Source organism: Tamandua tetradactyla, chromosome 10 (assembly GCF_023851605.1).
Source record: "Tamandua tetradactyla isolate mTamTet1 chromosome 10, mTamTet1.pri, whole genome shotgun sequence".
Classification (NCBI taxonomy): domain Eukaryota; kingdom Metazoa; phylum Chordata; class Mammalia; order Pilosa; family Myrmecophagidae; genus Tamandua; species Tamandua tetradactyla.
This window is the reverse complement of record NC_135336.1, coordinates 32,127,372-32,147,023: the sequence shown is the minus strand read 5'-3', so window position 1 is coordinate 32,147,023 and position 19,652 is coordinate 32,127,372. Positions and strand designations below refer to the sequence as shown.

General features: G+C 40.2%; 1 protein-coding gene across 47 annotated transcripts in view; it reads right to left on the bottom strand.

The window, feature by feature from the left end:
• Positions 1-19,652, bottom strand: part of ZBTB20 (zinc finger and BTB domain containing 20) — an 893,822-nt gene that overhangs the window by 54,785 nt on the left and 819,385 nt on the right. For 44 of the 47 annotated variants that reach the window (XM_077118274.1, XM_077118288.1, XM_077118272.1 and 41 more), the window contains 3 exons: positions 17,213-17,313; positions 9,989-10,152; positions 9,427-9,614 (listed from right to left, as the gene is read on the bottom strand). In XM_077118274.1, the coding sequence (XP_076974389.1) occupies positions 9,427-9,614; positions 9,989-9,999 (199 nt within the window). In that variant the 5' untranslated portion in view covers positions 10,000-10,152; positions 17,213-17,313. Of the gene's footprint in view, positions 1-896; positions 8,151-9,409; positions 9,615-9,988; positions 10,153-17,212; positions 17,314-19,652 lie in introns of those variants that run through there. The other 3 variants (XM_077118317.1, XM_077118318.1, XM_077118316.1) reach the window with 3 other exon arrangements.

Sequence of the window (19,652 nt, the reverse complement as noted above, 5' to 3'; positions counted from 1 at the left end):
CCTGTATCAGAAAAATATCCATACCTTGCTTTTGAGTTACCCTATTCATTATTTCTCTTTTTAAGTGACTAAATTTCTTGAAAAAGTAGTTAGTAATTGTTGCTTCCAAATTCATATTATTTGCTCCTTAATCCTAATCCCTTCTTACTGTAATTTTGTGATGCGTAGTCACCAGAAACCCAGCAGTCTTCCAATCCAAGTGGTCTTTCCCCAGTGTTTTTGCTCCTTTGTGTCTGTAGCATTCAACACTGCGGACTCCTCCCTATTTTGATGATCTCTCTGCACTATCCTGGTTTCCCTCCTATTTTTTTTTAGTGCTCTTTTCTTTCCTTCTTTTAATTATTCTTTATTCTCTTTCTTATTTCTTAACCTACATATCCCCCAAGGTTCTTCCTTTTTTCTCTCGACAAGATCTTCTTTAAAACTTAGTTCTACAACCATGGTTTAAAATATGGCCTCTAAAGCCAAAGCATTTGCTAGCCCTAATTTCAAATCTTCCTCCTGAAGTACTCCAGTGCCCTATTTCTAATTCAATATTGGCCATCTCCACTGGGTATACCCCTCATATCTTATTCAGTCCTGTATAAAATTGAACTCCATTCAATTCCTGTAAACACCTACTTTTAATATTCCCTTCCCGGTAACTTGGATGTTTGATCTTAGATCTTATAAGATCTCTATCTTATCTCAGCCTCAGCCAGTACCAGGACCACCCTGCTTCATCCATAAAGTCCACTGAACCAGGCTGCTTGTCACTCTCACTCTCACCACCCCCCTGCAGGTCATCTATAGCATGAACTCCTGACACAGCTTCCTGGGTACTCACCTCCCTTCAGTCACCCCACTCCCATATCTACCAGGCATCCTCTGCAACCCTCTGCTAAATTAGATCTTACCAATGAAAAGTCCTGATCTTGGCAGTCTGTATGTCAAACCCTTCCACAGCTCTGCACCGCAGCTCATAACTCCCATGACATTCTATTCATCCTCCCAGACAGCTCAAATAGAACCTTCCCTGATAAACCTAACTGAATGTAACAGTTAACTGGATTGTAACAAGTTCGGGACTTTCTAAATACTATCTAAGAAATGGTGGTTTGAGGACATGGCCTGAGTTTTAAGGTTCTTGATGGCAGGGTCTCCATCACTGAGCCCCTGACATGGCTCAGTGTACTGCCGGCAAAATAGATGTACTCTCTGCCTGCTTGCCCAGCATGAGCCAGTGCTCTGGGGGACTGGGGGAATGGGTATGTATCTTTACCACCCTGGAAGGCAGCTGTTTGTGAGCGCATCTGGTCTTCTCTAGAAGACTCTATGCCTCTGAGCACAGGACCCCAGTTCATAAAACTGCATCCTGCAGGATACCTAAGCTGTGATCCTCATTGAAAGCACTCAGTAAATTAATAAATGAGTAGCCTGATCACGCTTTTGTTTAGAAAATGTAAGTTGTCAAGAAACAGACTCGGTAACAGACAGCATAGTTTGGTGGAAGGAGGGCAGGGTCTACTTTTGGTTCTGTCTCTTTCTATGCTGGAAATATTTTGCATGACACTGGCTCTCTTTGAGCCTCAGTTTCCTCATCTGTATAATAATGGGTTTAGATGAAACAGACTTTAATTTCTTTCTGTGTTGATAGAAAGTTCTAACTGATACATATTCCTTAGAGATAAAAAAGGATATGGAGGCAGAAGAAAAAAAGAAAGCAGAAAGTGCTTATTCTGCTGATGAGGTAATAGGGGTTTGACTCATAGTACCTGGTGTATGGTGACTGGTGGAAGGATCTGACTTGGACATTCTTCAAAGCAAGAACCAGGAATCCTCATGCATGCTCTTCACTGATCCTAAATGATCCAACTTTGAGGGCAGTGGTGCATGTGAAATTTTTCTTTTTAAGTCAGAATGTGAGAAGCCCTGACAGATATGGAGGAGTACTAATCTGGTATGATTAAATTTTCCATGAGCAGAGGAAGCACATATAATACTGTCATTAGCAGTTGCAGATAAGAATTAGGGATGTACTTCAGCAAGATGAGAAGGTAAGATGAAGAATAGAACCTGAAAATCAGCAGTCGGTCTGAACGATTAAATGTGGACAACCACAACACATCCATGCAATATTTGGGGGAACAATCTGGCATGGTGTAATTGAGTAAATGAACAACAAAACTAGACTGCCAAGGGACCTGGAAAGGTTTCATAAGAGGACTATGTTCCTAGGATCTGACGAGCCCTCAAGTCAATGACAGAGTTCCAGCATTCAGGAATGAATTCTTCTCAATAAGAAAAAATTTTTTGAGCTGTGCTGATCATAAATTCAGTACGTCATTACTAAATCCTTCAGAATGCTTCCTTACTTCTACTGGCTGCATGGAAGAAAGGGTACGTTTACCTGTTAGAGAATAAGTGGGTGTCCTGCTTCATTATTTATTTAGAAAGCAACATGTCTCTAAAAGGAACTAAAAGGCATCCATGCCCAGTTGAATTATAACAACAGGCAACGTTACCCAAATGGAAACGGCCCTGTGATTAAAATGAGGTAAAACCTGAGAAGGCCTGAGTATCATAACTGAATTGAAAAGCACACCAAGCTATTTTGTGCTTCTGTGCCTTCACTTCTATTCCTTCTGGTGGGAATGCCATTCTCTCCTTCTACCTTGCCCATTCCTGCTTATTTCTCAAACTTCTCTGGGAAGGCTTTCCCACAGCTTTAGGCTCCCTCCTCAGGAGCTCAGTAGCATTTTGTACATAATAGAACACTTTAATACTGCATTGTATTAAACCTTTACAGGTTTATGGTTTTTTAAGTGTTTGGTAAAGTGTTTAGGAATACTGGGAACTCCTAAAGTGAGGGGACGATTTCTTATACATCATATCTTCATCCTAGTCCTCTCTGAGGATTTGGCATAGAATCAGGGTTTCAGTAGTTTGCTCAGTGGCTAAATTAATGTCTTAAGTGAATGCATTCATGAATGAGTGAATGAGATAAGAGAGAACAACAGAAAATGTTGCATTAAGTGGCATGGAAAACACCCAATTAAATTAACATTGTAGGGAAAGGGCAAGTTTTGTAAAAAGAGGGCAGATTTTATAAAAAGAAGTAAGTGAAGACATGAAACGTCAAGAAATGTGATTTTATTTTTTTTTTAAATATGTTCCTAAATATACTAAGTGGGAACTGAAGGAAATTAGAGCAGATAAAAATAATTAACTGGACCTCTAATGTCTAAGTGCTGGACTAAGCAATAAAACTTCTAAATAAGAGGGTGTCAAAGGTATTAAAATAATTCCAAAGAGATTTTATATCAATTCTATCAGAGGCAGGAAGGTGACTTTTTAAAAAGGGAAAGATAGATTTAAAGAAACAAATCCACACTTAATAGATGTGGTTAATGTAATGCCAGAAAAACAGTTTAAAGTGTTAGCAATGAAAAGGTAAATACATAATTCTTTATATGAAGCAGAATAAAGAGGAATGCAGGATACTTTGGGGGCAATAAGAGTATTTAGTTATACCAAAGATGATCTATCTGCTGCTCAACTGATATGGAAGAAAATTAATTGTAAGCCTTAGGAAAATGACTGTGGTTTTTTCCATCCCATTTTGGCTATATTTCTTCTGCATATTAGTGTGACCCCAAAATGTTTTCAGGATTGTCCAACTTGTCCTAAATTCCATAAATAAATGCTTTCAGAGGATGCTGTTTTTTTGCCATGTCTCTATTATGGTTCTTCACAGATGGACCATTTTTGTCCTTCCAAAGTCTAAGAATAACTCTTTCAGTTATCAAGACATACCAAAATCAAGTTCAGCTGTTCCTGTGGGATTCCAGTTAGTTTAGACACATCTGCTGAGATACATGCATTTGAATCCAAATGAAGCTTTTGTTTGATTATACATTTTGAACATTTATGGGGTTTTTGGGGGGCCAAAATGTTTTTCATTTTTTGGCACTCCAAACAGAGATCTTCAGTTATAAACACTGCCTTCTGAGCACCTCCAACAGAAATCCAATCTTTTCAAGTGAACAGGTGCCTCAGGAAGTTTTTGGAAGATTTTACACTGAATCAGCTTTCAGATTGGAAACTTTCTGAACATGCCGTGAAACTTGCCAAAGAGATTTTCAAACTAGCTTGAGCAGTTTTCACTCATACAGACATACATTCACACATACAGACAGCACAAGTAAAAGCAAATCAGAGCCCTGTAAAACCGAAGTATCTCTCTTAAAGGTTAAATACCATATGCAATCAGACTGAACAAAAAGTAATCCATGACAGGAGAGATAATGAACAAACAGCAATAACAGAGATTCAAGTCTTTCTAAGCATGTTCCCCTTAAAGCTTTGCCTGAGAGTTTGAGCTACACTTGCTTTCAGTAAGAATTCTCTCACCCAGTTTCGAGTATACGCTCAAGCATGTGTATTTTTAAACACTGTATTGTAGAGTATTGCTACGAATTACTTTCACTCACAAACTTGATCACACAGGTATTCTGAAACACTTCTTTCTCCAACATAAATGGAATATCAAGATTCAAAGCTAAAAGAAGAGAAAACATTGCTCTCTAAGTGCAGGATTCCTTGGCAAAGTCCACACCTTACCCGATTCCCTACAATTTTGCTTTTCTGGTCTGAATATAAACTGGAAAGTTACTCCAGAATAAAACAGCTTTTTTTTTTATGTCATAAGCTTGAAAAGTTATTACAGAATAAAATCACTCCCTCAGTGGGCATGCCCAGAATTCATGGGTAAATCTGCTCTCAAGTTATTCTCATGGCCCAGGACCAGATGCTCCAAGGTGAGAGACCTTTGTCTACACCCACTTAGCAGATTTTCTGGTTCTTTATCAGGGACTAAGAAGTTTATTTGCAAAAATGAATAATTTCCTTCAAAATATCCTTTACCCTATTTACATGCTTGCATATTCCTTCCATTTTGTTTTCCCCCTACAGCTTTACGAACGGAATTAATTATCTAGAGGAACAGGAACATACAGTAAGTACATCTGAGATACAGGATGAGACACAGTATGTCATCTATTAGGCCTGGCTAAGACCAGCAGCTGATGCTAAATGGGAAGGAACATGCACCAAATGCTTTTTAATCACAAAGTTAGTAATTAATTGCTCTTTAAAATACATTTTATGCTTCTTTCTGTCTGTGTACATGAAGTACACATTCATTACATGCCAAAAATTACAACATTATCATTTAAATGTGACTGGCACGAAAGTCCAGAAATCAGAGTTAATGTTCCCTCAGCAACTTTAATTCTGTCCGTATGCACATGTAAAGCTGGAATAGTTTTCCGTTCCAGGATGCTACATATAGATGGTTTGGTGAAGGAAATTAAAGACCCATTTCCTCAACTGTAGTTACAGGAAAAAAACAAAAACAAAAACAAAGGATAAAACGTCCTGCTCCCTCTCCACATACATGGATAAAAATAATGTCCCTATGCCCAGCGTTGTGTAACCAGGGAATGAAAGACTCTGCTGATGCAGTCACTAAAGGGGACAGTTTCTGTTGCTGTGGGAACCTGAACTTTGCATTTCCTGACTTTGGGGTAATTAAAATGTCAGCCTTAATGTGGCATTAATAGATTTTGCCGTTAAAATCCTCTTTTGTTTTGTTCTCTAAAAAATTGCGTAAAAGTTCGAAAAGAGCCAAGTGTACTCAAATTTTTAATCACCGGGACTTGGATGGGTTAAGCAAAGGGTTTGGGGGTGGGGAAGGCCAATGAAGGTGGATGGGGAGAGATAGGAAAGGAAGAACCCACCACACTCCTTGACAGCACTCAGCCTCAGCAGAGTCATACTACCTACAGAGCTAAAGTTAAACCCACCCACACAACAGTTTGGTAATGTGTAAAGGTGAAATTAAAAATAAATAAAAACTGTTAATACGTAAGTGCGTCTTGGCAAGGACAGAAAAAGTGAGATAGTCTGATGAGGCCACTGCAAAACACGGGAAGGTAAGTAATCACGGATATCAGCTTCCAACAAAAGAAAGACATTGGTATAAGTGCATGCAGAGCCAAAAGTGGGGATGTCCATCAAAGGGAGAAGAATTACTTCTCCTTTTATGGAAGCCTTATTTGGGTGAAAAAAATGGAAGAGATATGTAAAAGTTCTAGTTGCATCAATCACATGTATATGACTCTGATGTGTTGCAACTTGATAGTTGTTGAGAGAGGTATTTCATATGGAGAGCTTTGTCTGCTCTATTGACTTGGTTTAGTCCTGTTTAAGCATTTGAAGGCAGAATTTGGCTCAGCTTGTACTCTGCCTGTGCAGTGGGAAGCTGCTCCATCACAAACACTTAGGGTTTTTGTATCCTTTGCGTTCCTAAACTTGTCTTAATGCTTTCCGTTATCATCATCTGAGTTGGTTTCCCATTAGATTTTTTACAAATGGTGAAGAGGTGACAAGCTAGGAGGTAATGGAGGAATATTGCTAAAAGGAAATTGTGTTAGTGGGTGCACTGCAAAGCAGCACAAATTTCAGGAGCACCATTAACCTCATCAGCTCACAAATAAAAGCATTTCTCAACTGTATTCCTTCTTGTTTTGAATATTACTGGGATCTTTTGCCAAATTAGAAGTGGCTCAGCAGGTTAAATAGTCAACTGAGAATTTAAGGGCTCAGACTGGTCATATTTGCTGTAAAATATGACCCGTATCATTCATATGCAGAACCACTGCGGCTTACCCACCCTTACCAGTCCATGTTCACAGCTGAATTTTCTTTTGTGGAGATGCTTTATCCATTGTAATAACACAGTCACCAATATGAGTAGTTACATATTTTCAAGATGCCTGTTCAGAGTTAGGAACAGAGAGAAGAGAATTCTGGCTACTCACAATGAGAGCAAATCCATAAACGTCCTTCAGTACCTGAATGAGTTAACCAAGAGCACATCATTTCATTTATCTGGGTGTCTATTTTCTCAGTTTTCTTGTCTGTAAATTGGGAAGAATCATACTGACTGACAGGAAATGGGCATTAAGACATGACTAAGAATAATTTTGCAAAACACATGACAAATAAAAAGGTGCTATAAAAATGCAGGCACTTGTGAAAGCTCAGAACACAAAACACCAATGGAATGTTTTTGAAGTTAAAGAGACTAACAAGTCAAGGGCACTATTTTTAAATGCCCCAAATCTGTTAGTTCTAAATCAGAACGGAATATTTTACCTTAAAGAAATTAGGGTTTTAAATTAATCTATGGCAAGAATGACATTTGAAAGTTAAAAAAAAAAAATTCTCTTGAATGCAAGAAGAGCATCCAAAAATTTTAACAGCTTAAAATAAACCTCTTTCCTGTCTTCTCTCAAGCAATCGCCAAATGGACAGATTTCTGTGAATCTTTCCTAAAAACAATTTTCTTCTAAGTGTAGGCTCAAATCAGGACAAACTGCAATCCAAATATATTTGGAAAAAAGTATAATTAATTTAAACAACAGGTTGGAGTGGGTAAGACTTACACATCTCACAGCAAAATCAAAATGATTTTCCAAACAACTGGAGACTAGATTTCTCCTTCCTATTTCTTCTCCTTCCTCAGCATTCAGACACCCTGTTCCAGCTCATGTCACCTGACTTTCTCAGGTTCACCAAGGAACTGAATGGTGGCACCATACTCGTAATGATCCTGATACATATTTCAAGCTAATACTAAGGCCTGACCAGAGGATGTTTTGGGTAAAGTATAATAAATGAAGCCCAGTATTTTTCTATTCCACAAAACATTCATTTTTCTGTAACAAGGGATTTCTGGGCTAAGGCCATTCTATGTAATCTTCCCCATAAGGTGTGGCCGAAAGCCAGGCATTGAAGGTCTGCAGGTTGAAGCTCCAGGCTCTTCTCCATGGGAACAAACTACCTTCCTGGTAGGTAGGGACAGTGTGCCCATGTCTGTGGGCACTGTGCCACACTAGTTTCCAATTCTTCCTGTAATTACTATTAGGCTGGAGACTGCCAGGCAAAAAGATCCAAAGATGCTACTATTACCTCCATTCACAACTCGCAGACCCTGCTTCTCACCTCCCACGTGTCCTTATAGAAGCAGCAACTTTGATTTTACAAATCACATGTGTCAGAGAACTTTTGACCTTGTTACTTCCCTTTTCATTTTCTGGTGACAGCCAGAGGTGACAGCCAGAGTGTGGTCTCAGCTCAGGCATGCACAGGACAAGCTCCTTTCACCCCGCCCCTAGGTCTTTCCCTCTATCTGGGGAGATTATTACGATGAAGCAAGAGGGGTTGGAATCTTCCCGATCCATTCACTCTTGCCCGCTTTACAGACTTCAGACTTTCACGTTTGTTCTTTGAGAAAAATAGCAACAGGATATGTAGAATGTCGTTTCTTAATTAATACTGATTGTCTTATTGGACAGAATAAATGGAGTCTTCCTTTGAAAATAAAACTTTCTTGGTCTTACTGTACTCATTCTAAAGAAGAATATGCCAACTTTTTGTCTGTTATGAGACATACTTTCTGGAGATCAAGTCAGAATAGTTGGATTTCTCAAGACTAAAAGGAATATTCTTTGGGATTGGACTCCAAAGTTATTCCAGCCCTCTCCATTGTCAACACATATGTTCCCTTCTATCTGAAATATTTGGTTACATTTCAGAAAGAAAAATAAAAAAGAAATAATCTCCTAAGTGTGATTTATCAACTTTCTTAAAATAGAATTTGAAGAAGTGACTCCCAGATCAATCGGAAGACAGCAAAAAATAAACAGCAATGAAGTGATTTCAATAGCAACAATCTCATTAAGCCGCCCATTTCCAAATTTAGCCCTTAGGCAGTTTTTTTAATTAAAAAATATTTTTAACCTGGATTCCCATTGGCTACGTAAGTTTGGGTGGCTTCTGAATTCTTGGAAGCCATTCTCTTTTCTTCTGTAAATTTATGCTATCCTTTAACCACTTCAAAATAAATTAAAAACTGGAAAGATGGAAATTCAGCCAAGCTACATGAGACTCCAATAACTAATGCAAATCTGACTTGTGTTATATAATTTCGAAATGGATGTTTCCTGTGTCTCACTGCCCTTTTGAGGTCCACATTTGGTTGTTCAACTTTGTAGGCGAAGTGTTGCTTTTCAGGCTACAGGCCAAAAGTATAACTAAAAAGCAGCATCACAACTTTTTTTGAGTTAACGTAATGAAAGAGAATGAAGTTCATGTAATTAATCAGCCTTTTGAGGCCAAATGGCGGGCCACCTGGCTTTACAATACACTCTAGCTTTGAAAATCTAGATGTTGGCTGAATCAAAATGGTGGCGGGTTACTTCTGGCTACTTTAGAAGACCAAATGGAAATGGCTTGTACTGAATGCAAACAGCCAGAACCCAGGGCAGAAGCACTGCTTTCAGCACCGAGAAGACACCATCACCTTACTGCTGTACTCACAATCAGATGACCCGGTGTGAGCGTGAGAGTTTGTCAGTGAATGTGTTGAGTGGATGAGGGCTGGGTCTGGAGACAAAACAGCTTCAAAGTTCAGGCAGGGAAGGCCCGGCTTGGCGCTGGATCCACCCGGCTGAGTAATCTCATTCTCCTCAGATGCCTTCTGGTTTTCAGCTGTCTTGGGTTTCTTCCTGAAAATAAACAAAGGGCCCTTTGAAGGAACTGACTGCATATTTGGGAAAAGGCATTTTTAGAATCTGTTAAAGATAACTTGATTTTTTTTTTTTCTGAGGGGGGATGGGAGGGAGTCCAGTATGTCCCTTGTTTTAAAACAAGCTGATTCTTGTTTTTTCCCTCCAGTAACGGCCTAACTGGGAACACATGAAAGCATATGGGCCAAGCAAACAGCGCCACATTTGGACTCCGTTGGCTGCATAAAAAGACCCTGTCCCAGAACTTTAGACAGCTTGAGCTACGTATGGCTGACATTATCCAAGAAAGCATCCTTTTTTTTTCCCCCTTAAGAGTTTTAACATGGTCTGGAAAAATACTAGTGTAGGTTTACCGTTCTAGCATTTGTCAGGAAGCTTAGAGACAGGACCCGTGGAGTAATGGGAGGAGCACTGGACTGGGAGTCAGGAGACTTGAGCTATGGTACTAGCTGTGCCTCTAACTTGCTGTGTGGCCTTGGGCACCTCACTTCACCTCTCTGGGCTTCAGTTTCCTCATCTGTAAAAATAAAGGGCTTGAATTAGAAGGCCTTAAAGCTTCCTTCCAGCTTTAAGCTTCTATTCATGGAACACATTATGGAACATTCAAATTTTTTGCTGTTATTTTATTTTAAAGCAACACATTACTTCAAATCACAAACTAAATTTGCAGGTCCTATAGATGAGGGGGTAGGGTAGAAATTTTTGTAAAGTAACAAGTGAAAAATGAAAAGAATAGGTAAGATTCTAGTAAGTGAAGAGGGAAGGTATCACATAGAGACCCTCTACTCCAACACTTAACCCATCCTAAGCTTAAAATCCCCTTTCTTTTTTTGATTTAGTGCATGATCCTGGAGTTTAGGTATGTGACTGTGTATTTGGGAAGGCAACTATTGATGGGTGAAGAGAATTAGAAAACGATTGTTAGAAACTGTTATTTGGGGTCAGGAATAAGACATAGAATAGCTTAGCTATCGGTCAGCTCAGGTCTCCTCTCTCCAGGACTAAGCAATTGATACTAAATTAATAAATACGTAGCTTATACTGAATGTACCCTAGACCCTAGCCAAACTGAATTATTAGTCATTCCCTGAAAATTCCCCAAATTTCCCTGGCTCTGTGCCTTTAATTTGTTGTAAGTAGATTTGTTTCCATGTTTCCCTTGTTTCTATGAGCGTGGCAATGGACTTGTTATACAGAATATTTTGAATTGAAATTTGTTGTACTGGGTAGTTAAATCTGCCCTCGCAGAATATGGTGTTATGATTAGCATGCTGTGTTTCTGGTCCAACAGGTTGTGAAATCAAATCTGCTTCTTCAGAGGGAGGGAAGCAGAGATGGAATGGTAAAGATTAAAATAGAGGGGAAGCTTTCAGATCGCAAGGTTTACCAACTGCTTGTGGAATAGGTGACAAAGGGACCAAACCCCCAAATCCTGAGTGTCCACACGGGCCCCCAAGGAACTGCTATTCTGGCTTTCCTAAACACACAGACTCATTTCTTCCACAAAAACCAATGCTTCTGTTAATGTCCCGGTTTCTATTAATGTCACCAGGCCGGAAATTTCAGAGTCATTATACACCTTCCTTTACCTTAAAGCCAATTAGTTAACAAGTCCTGACAATTCTGCTTCCTTTGTATTTTTTCACATCTATGTCTCTTTTGCATTTTCACTGCAATCATCATAACAGTTTTTATGTAGACTATTGTTTACTAACCAGCCCTCCATCCTCATTTACTCTACTGCTTCTCCGCATTCCCTAAATCTGAGGTGATGGCCTTAGCCTGACATTCAAGGTCAGCTGGATTTCTGCTTTAGCTTATTGTACATGCCTTATATACTGACCACACTGGACTCTTAGATTTCTTGAATATGTCCAGAAAGTTCTACATCCTTGGCTCTACATTATTGATCAAGTTATTTCTCTTGGGTGGAAGACCCTTCTCTCATCTTCACCTGTTGGAATACTTATCCTTTGTACTTATTAAATATTGTCTCCAAGTTGTAACTGTCTTGAGTCCTCTCTACCAGATAAGATTTCTCTGTCTCTCTGAAATCTCGAAACATTTTTTATTTCTCTTATTACTTACAAAATTTTATTTCAATAATGGCTATGTATGGGCTTAGCGCTCCTGTGAGAGTGTAATCTCTCTGAGGGCCAGAAAATGTCTTCATTTCGTATTCTCTGTGTTCAAGCATTCTTTCTTTATTCCTTCCCTCCCACCATTCATTTAGTCACTTACTTACTTCCTAAATATTTATTATTTTTTTATGATGTGCCCACATGGAATAGGGAATATAACAAAGGTTCTTGCCCTCCCAGAACTTATCATCTAGTCTATTCTTTTAGGCATAGAAGTTTAGATAAAGCTTTCAAGCAATACTATTTGTGGCCTGAACGAAATGGAGCTGAAACTGAAGTGTGTTTTTTTCTGCATGGGCAGGCACCGGGAATCGAACCTGGGTCTCTGGCATGGCAGGCGAGAACTTTGCCTGCTGAGCCATGTGGCCCCACCCTGAAGTGTGTTTTGAGAATAATTATAATCTTAATCCCAATTATGTTTCCTACTCTTTATGTAGCAGCGAAATTTATGTTGACTGACTGCCTCTCATTTGATTGCCTAAAAGGGATGTAAAATATATAAAAACAGATAAAAGTAGGACCACTCTGCTCACTAAAGATAGACTGGTACTCATGATTTATTTAAATATACACACTAAACACTAATGACAGATATCAAGTAACAGAAAAAAAAAAAAGATCTCTGAAACTTATAGAGAAGACCTAGGTTAGTTTCAGATGTATGATTCAGGAAATTAAGTAAGCCCTCTTTGAAACCTGGGTACCTGGCCAAACAACCTACATTACTATTTTATCTTTAACCTTACAAAAAGTATTGTCTTCTTATAAATGCTCTTGTTTCCTTCCCTAGATTTGATTCTACTTCCTACCTGACATCTTGCACCATACCCTCCTGTTTGTTGCCTCAAGGATCACTTGGGAAGAACATTCGTAGCACAGAGGTGTTGGAGCCACCTCTACAAACAGGGAATACTGAAAATACTTTTTTGGCACCCCCCTCCTGTTTACCTAATATCGCTTCCCTTATTCTCCCACCACTGGCTGTTTCCCAACTCCAGAGATAACATATAGCCACTCACTGTTGTTAGAAGCAATTCATTTCCCATCTCATCTTCTCTAATAGTTCTCTGGACTTTTTTTTGTGGAGGGGGGGCAGAAAAAATACTAAAACATAGCACCAGTTTTAGTCTGTCTAGACAGGTGCGGTCATTTCATCCTATTTTTACGGTTCAAAGTTGATTAAGAATTAAAGAGCAAACCTTGTTGTGATTAATTGTGATTTCAATCGACTAATTGAAAATGCCTCCTTTGGCTGTATAAAAAGAATTATATAAACATGGCACATCTGAGAACACGTCTCACCAAGTCTGTGTGGCTGGCTGCACAGCATTCCCTGGAGCCTTTAGAGGGCAGCAGCATACTGGCTGACTCCAGGCAGCATTTCTAGAGGCAGATACCCAACCTTCCTCCTGCTTGCCATGCCAGAGGTTGCTTTGCCAAACTCTGGCCTCTCCGTTTCTTTCTGCCTTTTCCTCTGTCTCTCTCTCTCTCTCCCCCATGCATCCTCTCTCTCTGTTCCCCTCTTCCTCTCTCCCTCTCCCTTTCCCTGTCTCTGTCCCTAAGTGTTAAAATTATACACTCTGGTGAAGTCGCTCCTCAACCGGAAAATGAAAGCTACAATGAAAAAAATTAAACAAGCCAATAACAACAAAGAAAGAAACCAGGGAAAAGGGGAAAGGGGGTTGGTGAGGGGGAGGGATTTAAGCACAAGAAAAGGGCAGATGTTTTGTAAATATATGCAAAGCAAAACTGGGTGTACCCTGCACGCTTCCGCAGAGAAACAGACCAATCATTGTGGGCTTCCTCCCGCACACTGGTGGAACTCAAATTCAAAACAAAACAAAACAAAACAAAAACGTGGCTGCAGGCACCTGCTTTTCAACGGTCGGTTCTGACGCTCTGACTGAGTATCTCCTGACCGAACGCCCAAAGAGAACAAAAACATTTCATCTTTCCACTGCAAACATTTCTGTTATGAGTAAAAGGCTGCTTTAAGAACTGAAAAGGCATTTTGAGGTGACTGGGGGCTGGAGTTAGCCAGCGGGATCTTCTGGTTTTTAACTCTCATTGTGCTGGCCCTGACAACAAGTTTTGGGCTGAAACATAGCAGTGAGTAAGGCAGTGGGTGATGTTGGCTCTTTCCTAACTAGACCATATTGCATGTGGAAGGAAATATGCATTAAAACATATTGACGCGATGGCAGGTATTAAGTATGTAACCAGATCGGTGGCATTTAATGTATATATTCCTCGCTCCTTTGCACATATTGCACACACACAGTGATGGCAATGGTTTCTGCAACATATGGAAAATAAATATTTTATCTGTGTGAGCTCTTATCAGCCTGCAGGGTCTGTTGAGAAGTGGGTGCGCTCTCCTATCTCTTTCTCCCAATTTTCTCTCTTCACTGGGCTCCTACACGGCTCTCCTGCACATTAACATGCTTCCACTTATCAGCCTGGTTTGGTGGGAAAGATGTAGTCAGAACCTCCTTTTGATAAATAATTACTCAGTCACTGGATGAGAATAATTTAGACCAGGATATGCAGCCCCACTCCCCTGCCGATGTTTTTGGAGTGATAACCATTTCCCCATTCTCCTCATATTATAAGGAAAAGGTTTCCTAAGAGTGACTGGGGACGGAGGGCTGGGGAAGCAGCCACAAATCACCCAGAGGAAGGTTGGTGGCAATACTGAGCTCCACCGCTTAGTAGCTGCGTGCCCCAGGTGACGCGCACTGCTTCTTTGAGCCTCAGTTTCCCCATCTGTAAAATGGGCATAAAAATACCTACTTCTTAGGGCTGTTGTGAGGATCAAGCATGATCTCATGAATGAAATAAGTCATGTAAAGTGGTAAGCTCTTTTCATAGAGAGCACAATTCTGCAGCATGCATCCTTTCAGCTATAGGAGGTCTTTCTTCATCTTAGTAATCTTTTATATATATATATATCTAGATTTGGGGCAGGGGCACATGGATTATTATTGTAGCAAAGCAGAACGAATGTCAGGATAAACAATCTATTCTTCAACACACTGCTCCTGTATTACCCTCCTGATACCTTCTTTTTGCTCACAGGTCCGTCATTGCTGCCCAGGGCTCCTCCTGAAGTTGAGGATCAAGCAAGCTACACTTGGCCTTGAGTAGCCAATCAAGCCTGAGCGCTGTGATCCATTCATTGAAACAACCCACAGCACTCTTGCTTACCACATTTCCTTACAATTTATCTTTTCATGACTTGGTCTAACATTTCCACATCAAGGTAAGATGTTTTCATGCTTAAAACATTTTATTCTCTCAGAGTTTTTAATTTTTTTTTAACTTTCCTGGAAGGGCTGACTTATAATGTTTTTCAGTGTCTTTCTCTCTCATTGTGTCAGGCAGGATCCGGGCAGGAACAGATGGCACACTCAAGGTCTTAGCTGAAAAGAGCTTAATGAAAGGATTGTATACTGAGGTGCACATAGGTTAAGGGATCCTCAAGGGATGGTGAAGCACCAAGAACCAGCAACAGTGGAAAGCTGTCAATCTCGGCTTTAAACTGTTAAACTGAAAGAGTTTAATGAAAGAGCAGTGTTCAACCAGAAATGGAACTGGGAAGGGGGACAGCACTAATAAATACTCGGACCTCTGTACCCACTCTCAGGTCTCTTGCTCATGTCTCCTTTTGGCAAAATCCAAAGAGATATCAGAGGACAATAAAAACTAGATAACACATTCTGGGGAAGTAAGTCAAAGGAAAGAATGGATCTGGAGTTTTGGAGAGGCAGGGGTCCGAGACTGACCAGCATGCCTACTCTTTCCTTTCTCCTTTCCTTCACCCTTTTCTTTTCAATCTGACTTTCTGGGAGGAAAGACATAGCAAAATAAAATGAAATCATTTCACTCTATACTTCCTCATACATAGTTTGTCTACTTGCCATTTTCATGGGAGGCGAACTGACTACAAGCTCCATGAGAGCAGGAGTTTTTGTCTCCATGATGCCAGATTCTATAAATATGTACATGATTTCACTTAATTATCCCAATAATTAGGTAAGTGGGCAGGGCTGCTGAACATGGTGGCACAGGTGGTGTGGGGGTGGACAGGTGTTAAATCTAACACTCTCCTTCCCTATACAACCTGCCCTTGAACTTATGGACAAATAAAGTTGTAATATAAGTAAGTTCCCTGTAGGGTATGAAATAAACAAATTTATTTTTTACCTTTTGTCATGTTTTTAGCCCCCAGCCCCTTGAATTCATGAGTAATGCAAAGCTTTCCAATAGTCCTGATGACTCTGATGGTCTCTTCTCTCTTCTGACCAAGCAGGCCCATTTATCACCTACACCTCAGCTACCAGCAATTACAATTCAGGTAACCAAAAGTATGAAAGGTAAAAAGCAATGCAAAACAAAAAAGAAAAAAAAAACTCTGGCTTAATCCATTTGAGTTTGACTTTTGCCAAAATAGCTGAAGACACAGAAAAGTTGAATGAGGAAATCCTTCCTGAAGCCTAAGAGGGATGTTAATCTCCCAGGTTCAGCATTTTTCTGTAATAGAGATGCCTGTAAACACCATCCCATTACCTTCCTCATGCCATGTAGGAATACTCGTGAATACAGATAGAATGAGTTTTGTTTTAAAATTTATAATTCAGCTATTTTGCATGCCTTGCCTCTAAATAATTCACATTTTGGCTTTTCTAGTAAAAATAAAACTTAAATTCATTTGTTATTTTTAGCAATGCTTAATGAATTATATCAGTATTTCATCAGTATTTTCCTATAGGTATATCTTCTACCCCATCTTATTTCTGTACCCTTCTTTTACATAAATGCCTGCTATGGCAAGAACTAATTCAATAACACAGAGCCATGCATCCAGAGAGCAGAGGACAGTTGGACTGATGGCCTGGGAATGTGGCTAAAGGAGCCCAGAGCCCCCAGGGAAGGCCCTGACATCCTGGAGTAGCAAGAAGACAGCAGCACGGGGCACAGAGATGCAACTCAGTCCACAGGTAGATGACATGGGCCAGAAAGCTGGCTCATATATTTGACCAGGATGGTAGGAAATAACAAGCTGCAGTGAGATTCAACCAAAGAGGCAAAGAGAGGTGATGAGAGGCAAAGAGGTAGGACATGAGCTGCCACTGCTTCAGGCAGAAGCATAGATGACCAAACAGGACACCAGCAGTCCCTGCAAGATGTGTTCAGATCCAGCTCGGCACAGCCACCTGGCGAGGAGGCAATGCTGCTGCGCGAGGCATGCTTCACAGGCTGGACACTAAAGAACTGCTGCGGGCTCCTCGGGTCTGAGTCTGGTTACCTTGCTGCATTCAACAGATGAAGCCATCTACAATTTCACCTACTTTCACAATTGTGCATGCGGGTGTTTTCAATTAAACAAAGTGAACTAAGAAGCCTTTCATTTCATTTCAGGTATAATGTACTCACAGTAGTTTCCAAATAAATGGTGTCACTCTTCAGGTAAGTCACTCCAAGGCTTGGGCCTAGTGCAGATGTTCATTGGGGCAGGGAACAGAGAGCGGCTGCATCTAGAGGAGGCCAAAAAACAAAAACAAAAAACAAAAATAGAGCTGTTATATGAAAAGGTGGTGGTGAAGGTGACTGTCTATTTCGAGAGTGCTAGAACAGTGGGACTCGGTGGAAAGGCTGGACCTGCATCTATGCACCATAGGGAGAGGAGATGAGAGAGGAAGCCAGACATGCTCCATTTTCAGTGTTTCTACCTGACTGCCCATATGGTCTGAGACATCAACCATATACCCTGTCAGTACAGAGGGAGTTGATTTTGTGCTTCTGAGATAGAACCTGTATTGGGGGATGAAGGCGATGGAAGTGGGGGCAGCATCCTTAACCGCAGCTGATTCTTTTTCCTGTGATTTCGATTCCACTTCAGTCTCTTCCCCTTTATTGCTTCCTAAGTCTTCAGTTTTCACCCACTGATATGGACACGTTCCTGGGCTCTTGTTTTCTCTCTGCCCTTCACTGCAAAGGCTCCATTTCCTCTCATATCCTCTAAGCCTGAGGAGTTCAGGATCCTTTACTGAATTGATTCTCTGTTTTTTTTACATGGGCAGGTACCGGGAACTGAACCCGGGTCCTCGGGCATGGCAGGCAGGCAAGCACTCTTACCTGCTGAGCCACCGTGGCCCGCCCACTGAATTGATTCTTGATGGTCTAAGAGCCACACTGGGCTCCAATGACCACATCATTCCTGAAACTCTCCTCTGTTTCCTTCTGGGACATCACATTATCTTCCTAATTCTCCCTGTTTCCCTGGCTTGTCTTCTTTCTCCTGTTTCTTAAATGCAGACATTCCTTAAGATTCTTTCTTCAGGCTTAGCCTACACTTACCCACTGTGACCTTGACAATGACTTCTCCACAGAGAGCACCACACTGTTATCTCCAGTTTTTGCTTGTCTACAGAGCTCCAGACTTACAGTCCAAACTGTTGCTTATTCATTCACTCACTTATTTGTTTGTTTAATTCAATGTACACATAGCATCTATGAGGCACATGGAAATGATGGATCAGACAGGGTCTCCAACTTTAAGAAGCTGACATCTCCATCAAATACCATACAGGCACTTCTAATTCAGCAAGTTTAAAATGGAATTCATTGCCTTTCCCTCAAAATCTGTTCCTTTTCCGGCATTCTCATTTCCTGCTATTGGTACCACTTTTTCCTGGTTACCTGGGCCTACAATTAAGGAGAAATCTTTAATTCCTCCTTATGTTTCTGGCTTAACACATCCAAACAGCTAATTCCTGTGTTTCTTGAATCAATACCTTCTTTCTGTCTCAACCTCTATTTAACCCTTGATTCCCTATACCCAGGACTCCTACGAGAGCTTCCTAACTGGTTTTCCTGCTTCCAGTTTCTCTTTACTTCTAGACCATCCTGCACACAATACCACGTTAATTTTCCAAAGTGTCATTCCAAACACATCACCGCTTTGTTCAAAAACCTCTTTGTTTAATGAATTATATTTTAACTTCTTAGTTTGACATTCTAGACCCCCACAGTATGGCTCAACCTAACTTTTCAATCATCTCCACAGTTTAATCTTCACTACAGCAAAATCCCTACTCTTTCCTATCACATATATGGTGTTTCCTCCCTGTCTCCAATGCCTACCATGAACTCCAACAGCCCCTTTAAGGGCCATGTCAAAGGACAACTCATTTGTGAGGCATTTCCCAAAGGAAAGTGGCCTACTTGAGTCAAGTATTTTTTGCACTACTCAATGTATATGTTCTATCCACTTTAATAACTATTTGTGTAATCTGTTTTTCCTCTTTATAAGTTCATCAACAGCAAGGACAACTTTTACTTTATGTACACTATAATACACAATTCCTTGAACACAAGTTTGTGCTTGCCTGGTATGAGTGGCACTAAATTTGAAAGGAATAAAAAATACTGCTTAGAGTCATGGAAACTGACAATGAATTGGAAAGATCTTAAAGCTCATTTCCTCCAAACCCCTCGTTGTTTAGATGGGAAAATTAAGGGAACGGACTTGCTCAAGGCCACACCATTGTTAGAGCTGAGCAAGGATAACTGACACATAAGTTCCCAAATCTCTAAAGATTCATCAGTCTGCCCCGCACCAAAAGACACATCAACAGTGACCATACCAGAGAGAGAGAGTGAGAGATTGCAAAGATATACTGGGTTCCAAAACATAAATAATTTGTTTCACCTATCCACTTAAAGAAACTGAACTAATATTTAAGAAAATCAAATAATGTTTAAAAAATGAGGGAGGGTTTATAGAACGAAGAAGCAAATTTTTCTAATATTACCAGCAGGAATGATCGTGATAATATTGCAAATACGGCTGGGGTGATAAACACCAGATGAA